General features: G+C 33.8%; 1 protein-coding gene across 1 annotated transcript; it reads left to right on the forward strand.

Annotated features, from left to right (window-relative positions):
* The first annotated feature begins 667 nt into the window (after positions 1 to 667).
* Positions 668 to 7,119, forward strand: LOC144546316 (scarecrow-like protein 9). The gene is made up of 2 exons (XM_078294868.1): positions 668 to 788; positions 5,030 to 7,119. Exon 2 carries the CDS (start codon positions 5,075 to 5,077, stop codon positions 6,986 to 6,988), a length of 1,914 nt encoding a protein of 637 aa, XP_078150994.1. The 5' UTR covers positions 668 to 788; positions 5,030 to 5,074; the 3' UTR covers positions 6,989 to 7,119.
* Positions 7,120 to 11,810: the final 4,691 nt, after the last annotated feature.

Consider the following 11,810-nt stretch of genomic DNA (forward strand, 5'->3'; position numbering starts at 1 on the left):
CCATCTGACTTGAACATATTAAATTAGTCCCTTGAAAAGTCCAAATTACCAAAAAATCACGCTGTAGTTGATAGTTTCTGCTTGTATCAAGATATAATTACACTTTAGCCCGAGATGGGCTATGGTGCATTGCAATGCATGGAGGGGTTTGTGCATTGGACAATAAATCTAAAATTCAAAATTCAAATGACCGATCCAAACCGTTCATCTTGTTCTCCATATTAATATGTGCTTGGAGACCAAATTTTACATTTTTCTGAATTTGTTTACTATTTATTAAGTATTTTACAAAATTGTTGATCCAACGGTGGCTTAACAAAATAGTAAAATCAGTAGCCACCGTTGGATCAACAATTTTGTAAAATACTTAATAAATAGTAAACAAATTCAGAAAAATGTAAAATTTGGTCTCCAAGCACATATTAATATGGAGAACAAGAGGAACGGTTTGGATCGGCTATTTGGATTTTGAATTTTAGATTTATGGTCCAATGCACAAACCCCTCCATGCATTGCAATGCACCATAGCCCATCTCATTTAGCCCAATAATTTACATAATTTTCCTACATCAAGTCAACAATGATCCAAGTTGAAATAGACATTTCACCAAAACCAGACAAAAATTTCTCTATGTTGACAGTCTAGAAAGCGCCATAACATCTAATATAATACACGTTATTATAGCTGTGATGATCTCCCTCATTACAAAAATCCCAAACAAACTTCTCAATATAATATCTAAAGGAGCTTCTTCCTCGACCTAATTAACTGGTGATGCTCTTTTGAGGTATGCTGGAAAATTCTCTCTCAACCCTTTTACATTGAAAATCAGTAAAATTAGAGCAAAAAGGGAAATTAAAAATACATTGCGTGGTTGGCACCCTTTCTTTTTTCTTTTTTATGGCTTATGAAAAACAAAACAAAAAAAGTTTTATTTTCTTGTTTTATTTATAGAACTTGCATTATCTTTAGTGAAAGTTAATATATATGGGACACTATAAGGATGCCATGTTCCTTGCTAAAACTGATGATTTTATTTATTTATTTGGTTTATGTTTTAGTTTCTAATAATATAGCTAGTTTAATAACTTTAATTAAAGAACAGTTGATAGCTGTTGGAATTGGTTTAGTTATCTTAGTTTCATGAAAGAGAAGAGCTATTGTAAGTGCTCCAATCACAACACTAAGAATTGACAGAAAAAAATAATTTCTCTATACCGATTTTGTCCCTATTTAAAGCTCTTATTTATTTGGAAAATTCGGTGTTTAATTAATGCATTTTTAGTAAATAAGGAACATAAGAACAAATATATATAATTAAACTGACATTGATGCTTCTTCTATTTCTACTAAATTAATCTGAACTAGCCATGTCACACCCCGAGACAACCCGCCACGTAAAGATACGTAAGGCGTGTGCACATCACATACATTATCAATAATAAATACTCATGCAATATGTAAAAGTCAAACGAAGTCTTTTAACACTACAAGTAGTTCAAACCAGGCTTCTAAATAGCTAGCTATAGCAGCGCTATAGCTACGCTATAGCTTTTCCGGACCATAAACGCTAAGCTATGAGATAAAATTGCGCTAACTCAGCTACGACCGCTATAGCTATAATAGCTGACCGCTATTACCGCTATATGAGACCCGCTATAGCTACCGCTATGCTACATGGTTTTTTTTTTGCAATTTATATGGACTTCTGTACTTCTATTCTTATTTCTAATGCTACATGGTATTCTACGATAAGTATACTAAACCAAATTATATGCTTCTATTTTTATTTGTGATTTATTCTATCATTCTATATCGAGAAATATTCAAATACTAATTATTCATTTTGATTACTCTTTTTATAGTATTCGTTTGTAAAATTATTATCGTTCGTTTCAATTGAAAGCTGATTTTGATTATTATTATAATTATAAAATATTTAAATATGTATATTGACTTCATTTACCTTATAAAATTAATTGCTCTTTGTCTATTATAATATGTAATACCATGAAGTATAAACTATTAAATAATGTTACTTTTTATATTTTTTTTCATTCTTATTTCCGTAATTGATAAAAAGTATAGACTTAGATTAGTTGTCATTTAGTTGTTACATCAATTCTCTAATATTGATTATGTTGATAATTAGTAGAAATATAGAATATAAAGTTTGAAAAGGGAAAATCGCTATGTGTGATAGCTTCCGCTATAGCTACGCTATTCGCAATAGCTTTTTTTTTTGGCCTCCCCGCTATGCCGCTATAATCGCTATTTAGAACCTTGGTTCAAACACACAACATAAATTCAACATGAGATCAAGACAAACATGACAAACAAACCGATAATTGCCATGTCAGTCAATGTATCCACTTCTAAAGAGAAAATTTAAAGTTTAACTAAAGAAATTAAAAAGATACTTGAGCAGTCAGCTCGTTGCCTTCCTGATCCGCATCCCTCCTATTCGTGCTCATCGCCGGCTTCATTATTTCCTGGAACCCACATAAGTGGAAACGGGTGAGAGATCGAACAGTCTCTCAGTATAGAATTTAGTTCCAGTCCCGGAATTTGTCAAATTTACTTATTATTACAAATAGGATATAATTATTATATCCTCACATATCATGCAATATTTAAAACACACACACACTCACTTCTTTAATTATCTTTCAAGTTTTCCATTAATCAATTTATTTGCCAATCCAGTGGGAAATCCATCCAACACCGGAAGACCGCCACTCCGCTGGGAAATCCATCCAACAACGGAAGACTTCTCACTAGACGGGGAATCCACCCTACGCTAGATATTGGCTGTCTCACTAGACGGGGAATCCACCCTACGCTAGGTCTTGACCTGTGACGGGAAATCCATCCAACGCCACGTTGACGAGGGGTCTAGTCGAACCTAGACCCAATGTATACATTCCAACATGCCTTCAACACATGTTGGCCCCTTTCCTTTAACATATCTGTTACCTTTTACGTTTGTCATTTAACACTACACGATATCATGCTCAACACACCCTACTTACAAGTCTCATGATCGATATGAAATAATCCTATTGTAATTCTAAGCAAGCCAAAGGGATCGTTCGATTCAACATGCACAATTCCAAACAATTGAATAAATAATATGCATACAAAACGGTAAGTACAATTTGACAAGGTCCAGGAAAACCCGTACCTGCTATTGTGGTGTAGTTCACTACCACTTCTCCGTCACTCTTTACTTCAGAACTCAAACCTAGACCATGTAACACGGATTCTAAATTAATACTTATATATATATTTCCATTTGACTGTCATTCGAGATATAAATCAAATATATTTACTTCCATCTAATCTGACTTAAAATAAAATTTGTTATGTTTTAAAATCTGAATATCATCACAATTATTTTCAGACGGGTCATCATATCAAGACATAATCAAATTAATCAATTTTTATTTTTATGGAAAATCATACTTAGTGTAAATTAGATAAAAGTCAAATACCGAAAGAATATACATATATATTTTATATGAACTTCATGGACACCATTTAATCAGACCAAATTATTCAAACTAATTGAAAATCTCTCAATAATATAAATCAGAATGATATCTATTATCAAACTTACTTTATGAATCAAATTAATTAAAATGACTATCTGACTATATGAACGAATTAAATAAAAATAATCAAATTCCAAAAGCATAAAATAATTTAATAAAATTTGAAATTCCAAAATTTCTATATAAATCTGACAATTATTAAATATCTGACTATATAAATCTGACTATCTAAACGAATTTAATAAAAATAATCAGATTTCAAATGACTATCTGACTCAATAATGACTATCTGATCTATTATCATCAAAGTAATTTATATATATATAGTATACAATAATTAAATTCCAAAAGAGTACAAACAGAAAAAAAAACAAACGAAAAACACAATCTGAGAAACATTACCTTAAATAAAAAAATTGGAACACGTTGATTGCACGGATTGGGTATCTCATGGAATGTATGAAGAAAAAAGGAATAAAACCAATGGAAAGCAATATAGTATTTGATCACCTCGGTGAAGATGGCGGAGGAAATGAATAAATAATTGAAGAGAAAGAAGGGTCTGTGAAGAGGCAGAGAAAAGAACACAGAGATGCAAACCGGTTAATTCATGTATATTTAAAGAAACAGTTTCTAATTTGAATCGGCGCCGATTGTTTTGAGGAGTTATGACTCCAATTAATCTGATATATAAATATATTAATTTGGATTGGCACTGGTTACTTTGAGGAGTTATGACTCTTATTCAACCAATTAATCAAATGTATATATATGTATATATCTATGTATTGTGTGCTGCCGACTAATTATATAAATTTTGAGTCTTGTATATTCGGATTATAATTATATACTATTTATATACTATTTAATTACTGCTAAATAAATATATAACTATTGACATCGTACCTTAATTTAGTATTTTAATTTACATGACGTTACATTCTTCCCTCCTTCAAAAGGAATTTTGTCCTCAAAATTCAAATACTAAATTGTAATTACTTTTATTAAAATATAACTAATTGATAAAGTGTTACAATATCCCCCTCTTCAGAAAGAATTTGGTCCCCAAAATTCTAACATAAATTATACATATTTTTATTACGCTTCCACTGCGCCACTCTGATTAAATTATCATTTTTTTGTTTTAATAATAACAATAATAATAATAATATTATATATACATTACATGAAATATTAACGCAAGTTTAATGAGATTAATAATGAATGAGAATTTAACTATAGTTAAACGAGATAAGAAAAAAATATATATAAATGTTTATGTCATACTTCTATTTTAGTATTTCAATTACGTTGCACTATATTTAAAATATAGTTATTTAATTAGTTCCCAACTCAATTTACTTGGTGTTACAAGCCAACTATTAATGGTGAAATTGAATTTTTTTTTTTTTTACTGAATAATGTTATTCAACAGTTTCACTTCACTAATTTGATTCATTCATGATATTTCTAGATCAAATATCTGTCAATCAAAGTTTGGAAGCTGCAAGCAACATACATGGCTTTGCCGAAAGAGAACAACTCAAGGTTTTTCAAGTCAAACGAATTGCACAGTTCCATTAACTTCTCACAAATTATCCACGAAAAAAGCCAATACAACAATCTTTCTCTGAAGCAACATGAGAAGTCTGAGATACTTTTAGATCCAACACTAGACTACATAAACCGCCTTTTATTGGAGGAAGATATAGATGGGATAAATGGTTATGAAGATACAGCTCTCAGGGACATGGAGAAACCCTTTTATGATATCCTTGGAGAAAAATATCCACCTTTACCAGATAATCAATTGGTACCAAAACAATCAACGTTAAATCCTAATTTCACAACTTCTGTTTTAAAAGATCAAGTGGGTCCGTGTATAGAGAATTTGCTGGCTACTGAATTTCAGAGAGGTGTTGAAGAAGGATTGAAGTTCCTTCCGAATCACAATAGATTGTTGATAAATTTGCAAGTGAGCAATCTTTCACTTAATCCAAAGAACAAATGTGAAAGCAACTCACTAGAGTTCAGATTGGGGGAAGAGAAAGAAAGTAATCTGCTAAGTAAATCAAAGGGTAAAAGGAATACAAATGATGGAGATTTGGACCTTTTGGAGGAGCGAAATAGCAAAATACCCATGGTCTCCGGCGAGGAAACAATTAGAGATGAAATGTTGGATAGATTAGTACTAAACCACGGGGAAAACTGTCCAAGAGAAGAAATATCTGGCCTAATAGAAATCAAGGAGCTCGAAGCAAACTCATATAGGGAGTATCGTCAAAACCAACACGACCATATCAATCTCAGAGCAAGTCTCATATCTTGTGCAAAGGCGATACATATGAATGATAATAAATTTGCTTGTGAACTTATAAAACAAATAAGGAAGGAAGCATCTCCTATTGGAGATGGGATCCAAAGGCTTGCATGCATTCTTGTTGATGGACTAGAAGCACGCTTGGCTGGTACAGAAAGTGCGACCTATCGCCAGTATTTCACAAGACAAGTAAGCACTAATGACTATATGAAGGCCTATTATATGTGCTCGAGGGTAGTCCCTGTCATGAGAGTTTCATATCATTTTGCTAATGAGAGTATTCTCAATGCCATAGGAAATGCATCAAAAATCCATGTAGTTGATTTTGGCATTACTCATGGATTCCAATGGCCATCTCTAATTCAATCACTTGCAAAAAGAAAAGATGGACCCCCAAAATTACGAATTACTGGGATAGATTTGCCTCAGCCGGGCTTTCACCCTGCTGAAAGAATCAATGAGACTGGAAGGAGGTTGGAAGATTATGCTCTAAGTTTTGGAGTTCCTTTTGAGTATCAAGGGATGGCCTCACAATGGGAGGATATTTGTATTGATGATCTTAATATCAATGATGATGAAGTGCTTATAGTTAATACTATTTATAGCTTTGGTAGCGCAAGAGATGAACCTTTGTTAGGCAGGAATACTCTTAGTAATAAACTCCTCGATCTGATTCAAGGGACCAAACCGAAGCTTTTCGTTCAAGGAATATTAAACTTTTCCTTCAGTCCCTTCTTTATCACACGGTTTAGACAGGTTTTGTTGCAGTTCTCCAGGTATTTTGACATACATGACGCGTTGTTTCCAGGGGACTACAAGCATATGCAACTAATAGAAAGAGAAATTTATGGCCCTTCTATAATTAATCTGATAGCATGTGAAGGATCAGATTTAGTAAGACCGGAGAACTACAAGCATTGGCACATGCGAAATTTGCAGACCGGCTTTCAACCGTTTCTGGTAGATCCACGTGTAATAAAAGAATGCCGTGAAATGTTTAGAACTGGTTATAATGATGCATGTTTTGTTGAAGAAGATTGCAATTGGTTCTTTTGGGGTTGGAAGGGTAACATAATACGTGCTATTTCATTGTGGAAACCTAAAGCAGAATAAGCTTTGAGGTCATCTTCTAGTTTAAAATTGCTAATTGTTTTGTTGTTGAGATTAATTTGATTTGAATGCTTTGGTTGTTTTTCTGTTGACATCAATTTGATATGAATTCAAAGGATTTGGTGTTTTTATAATTTTCTGACTTATAGGGGTAAAAAGTACGTAAATGTGAAAATTTAAGAATGAAAGACATTTATGAGTACTTACTGGTATTCTAACTTTTAGAGGTTTTGTTAGTGGGTAGACCTTTTACAACTTTTTTAGACGCTGGTATTCTAATTTTAAGGGGTTATGTACTGAATAGGTTGTTATTGTTACTTTTCAAAAAAAAAAAAAAAAAGTTGTAATTGTTTTACCTCTATTATTGGAGAGCATTGGAGAGCATCGCACATTAGTTTAGCCTTTCTCCTCACTCTGTTATGGTTCTGATTCAGTTGGCGCTTTTTTAATTTGTCAGTATAAAAGAGAAAAAAAAAAGGTATAATGGAAAAAATCAAAACTCTTAATATTTAACTGTAAATGGAAAAAAAATGTAAAGAGAGTTGAGGATATATTAAATATAATAAAGAAAGTAGAGGTAAATAAGAAACTTAACAAGTCTTTGTGGGTAAATAGAAAATTAACCGGCTATTTTTATTAATATCCTTAAAAAAAAGGAAATTTTAAAAATAACCTTTGTTTTTTTTTTTTATTTATGCTCTGACCGCCTGGGCTTGGGGCAGCCCAAAATTCCCATTGAGGCGCCAGGGCTTGGGGTGACCCACATAGCAAGTGAGACGCCAGCCCCACGGGCGCCCCATATGCCAGCTGATTTTAAGTCTTCTAATTTCTCTTTCCTGCCATTTGCGATTTGAGAATTCTCTCCAGGCGAGGAGCTGAGTGAAAATGTATTTTTTTTAATTATAATAATTAGTCATTACTGTTGCAAATTTACTGTAACGAATTTACTGTAACTGTTGCACATACTGTACATTTACTGTAGCCGTAATTATGTCATATAATAATTAGTCATTACTGTTGCAAATTTACTGTAACTGCTGCACGTACTGTAGCGCACTGTACATTTACTGTAGCAGTTTACTGTAATCGGTGCAATTACTGTACACTTACTGTAGCAAAATTGTAATTTTTTTTAAATTTATTTTTAAAAATTTTCCAATTAGCCATATATTACTATACTCGTAATTATGTCCTGTAATACTCATAAAATTATTTTTTAAATGTAGTATGTTAAAGAAAAGATGTTAGTTGCACTGTACACGGGCAGCAAGCTACAAAAGAGTGCAAACGGCGTGTAGTACACGAAAGCAACCGCATTTGGCTTCGAGGTTAATGAAAATACCACATTTCAAGAACTTAAGCAGCTAATATACGAAAAAACTATTGTAAACCCCAACAGGTATGAAATAGAATTGGCTACACGGATTGACAACTCATGTGGGGGGGCTAGACCTTACTTTGTTAGGTTTCAATAATAGATGCGAATCAGTCATTTTCAACAAGGGTGGAGGAGAAACTAAAACAACACAGGGACAAAGGTGCAACTATGACCGTGATCCCGATGGGTAATGATGGAAATGAATTTGAAGTGCAAAATCCGAATGAGTACGTTCCTACCAGCCGTAGATCAGATGGCACTATGGAGTTTGTGAAGAGGCCTTGCAAGTACGTGGTTAAATTTGGAGATGCCAGGGCGGTAAACTGTACATGCCAAGGACCCCAACTAAGTCACATACCCTGTAGTCACATGATGGCGGTATGCCGAGTAAGGAACTACTGCGAGAATCACTATGTCGCTGACATGTACCGTACCGATTACCTTTCTTCCACTTGGGGTGGATCTTTCCATTCTTATCCTGATCAACATGAGTGGCCTGCATATGTCGGTGATAGAATACTCCCTTCAGAAGGATGGATAAGAAAGGGAAGGAGGAGACACAAGCGTATTGTAATGACCATGGACGAGATGGGTGGTAGGCGATCATCAGGAAATCGGGCTCGCCGTTCTGTTTCCGACAGGCGCAGGACAGGTATGTAGCATTGTACGAAATTTATTTATGTTTTTATTATATTTCTAACTAAATTGCGTTGTTATATTCAGATGCCATAAACGAACACAACAAGAGAGAAAAATGCTAGAGTTGTTGCTGAAGCAACTGGTTGAACACAACCCCCTCCTCCTATAAGCCAATCATCTAGCAGCCAAGCCTCTACAAGTAATGCCGCACCTGCCACTGGTACCAGAAGAACTAGTCATTTGATAGGTTTATTCATACGTGGTGGCAGATAAACTTGCTATTTTGCTTATGCGGGATGATTTATTTGGTTTGAACTATGTTATGAACATTGCGCTTTTGATTGTATTGTTGAACTTTGTATTGTTGAACTATGTTAGACTATTTTAGAACTATACTTATTTCTAGCATATTCAAAAATAATGCAGCCCATGTTCCACATAAATACTACAACCAAAAATTCATAAAATCCAGATACATTACTAAATAATACAGTACCGTCAAGTCCATAAAATAAAGTAACATAAAATTCATACAGTAACAACCAGTTCAAACATAGCAATTATACAAACCGTTACAGTTCAAACATAAAATATTACAACAGCATACAATTGGGGTCTAAGCCTTACGAGTTGAGGAGCTTGCTCCCTTCTTTTCCTCAGCTCGACGGACGCACGCAGGACACTCCCACGTAGTGAGACGAGCGTCATTCAGCGGATCTGCATACGGGTCCATGCAATTGGGGTGAACAGCTTTGCCACATTTATAACAGAAGAACATATCCACCATATCTCCCTTCAGCTCACATAAACAGCACTGTCCCCATCCAGGTGGAGGGACCCTGTCTACCCAGCCTTCCATCAGCATTTTTCTAATTGATGGATCAAGAGTACTCAGAAACTCTTCATTATTTTTGGGTGAAAACAATCTTTCCAAATTTCTCATCGCGTAGGCTTCCGCCGTCCAAAAATTATGACTAAGTGTTCTTTTTTCTTCGCGTTCGGTTTCAGTTCTTCCTCTATTTTTTTTCAACTTTGGGTGCCATTGTAACTAGGGTTTCAAATGACAATAATTGATTAGGAAAGCTAATTATCTTAATTAAAGACTAATTGTACAGGAATCAACGGCTAATTAGAAATTAATTAGAAATTAATTAGAAAATTTAAAAAATATTTAATTTTTTTTAAAAATAATTAAAAAAATATTTAAATTACCTGTAGCTGTAGTCACCTAGAAAATCTCCCGAGATCGCCTTCAGTTCTTTCTCCTTTCTCTCTGCCTTTGAGATGGGAGGTAGACTGATGTTGGAGTGAGAAGAGAGAAAAAAAATGAATAAATAGGCATCTGCAGTGGACCGCCCGTGGCCCAGGCGGTCAGGACTTGAAACTAACATCTAAAAAACTAACATCTTTTCTTTTTAACAAACCGTAATTTTATGAATATTACATAATAAAAAACTAACATTATTTGCGACCCACACTTCCATTTAAAAAACTAACATCTTTTCTTTTTAACAAACTACATTTAAAAAATAATTTTATGAGTATTACATAATAACAGGTACAGTTAAATGGCTAATTGAAAATAATTAAAAAGATATTTAAAAAAAAATTGGGTAGTGGGCCGCCCGTCCCTGGTGTGCCTCACTTGACATGTGGGCCGCCCGTCCTTGGGGTGCCTCATTTGTCATGTGGGCCACCCGTCCCTAGGGCGCTCCATTGTTTTTTTTGGGCCGCCCGAAGCCCAGGCGGTCGGGGCAGAAATAAAAATGGCCGAAAATTAACCCTTATTTTTAATGCTATTCTATCATTTACTAAGAAAAGTTTACCCTAAAAATAAAAGGAAAAAATATATTTATAGTTGATCACTTGGACTTCTGCTACAAAAACTGGTACAGTATACCAGCATGGTACATACAATAAGGATGATTTAATGGAAATCTCAACAGAAAAATCTCCAAGAATAAAAAATAAAAAATAAATAGGCCAGCACAAATGAAAGCACCCTTAATTTAGTTTTAACTATACAATTAGAAAGTGGTTCTCATTAAAAAATTACCCGTGTACCCTTGAACAGACTTGACAATCCCTGTTATTTACTTGGTATAAATTTTGATTTAGAAAATACTAAACATGCCTTTACAATTTATGTTACCAATGTTAAAAAGTTATTCAACAGAAACATGAAAAGAAAACCTTGATTGACAAAATTGTGTTAGGTGCCTATCACAATAAAACTTATCCCATCTCTAGAAAAAAGGTTTTCGGTCATTTAGTTTGTGTGGCTGAAATCAATAATCAAACCTTAGGTATCATGCATTGGGCTTTAAATGTCTTTTCCTTTTTTTTTTTTGTTTGATGAAGGCATCTGGTGGCCTAATAATTACACTACAAATGTTTAAACATTTAAGCAAATTTGATATTTCCAATTGTGCTTGTTGGGCCTACAATAGTCACCCCATAAAGTAAAGAAAAATAATTATTTAAAATAATGGTATCTTTTACCATTTTAGCCACCCTCTCTTAACCAGAAGTTTAATGGTCATAATATCCTACAAAATTGATTTAGTCAAGAGGCAAGAATAACAATTTCCTTGACAAAGTGATGGAGGTCGCTCTCAAGAATTAAATATCATATCCTTGACAAATTGTTTTTATCCTTGACAAAGTTTTGACTTTCTCACCGGTACGTGCAGTGAGATCTAAGATGCGTGTACACTAAGGTAGTGACATCCATGACTATCATACTTTAATTAGGGTACCAGTATCACAAGTCAACAGCCAAGTACTGTATCAGCATCACTTGTTTTG

The sequence above is a fragment of the Carex rostrata genome, chromosome 29, assembly GCF_964058835.1.
Source record: "Carex rostrata chromosome 29, lpCarRost1.2, whole genome shotgun sequence".
Classification (NCBI taxonomy): Eukaryota; Viridiplantae; Streptophyta; class Magnoliopsida; order Poales; family Cyperaceae; genus Carex; species Carex rostrata.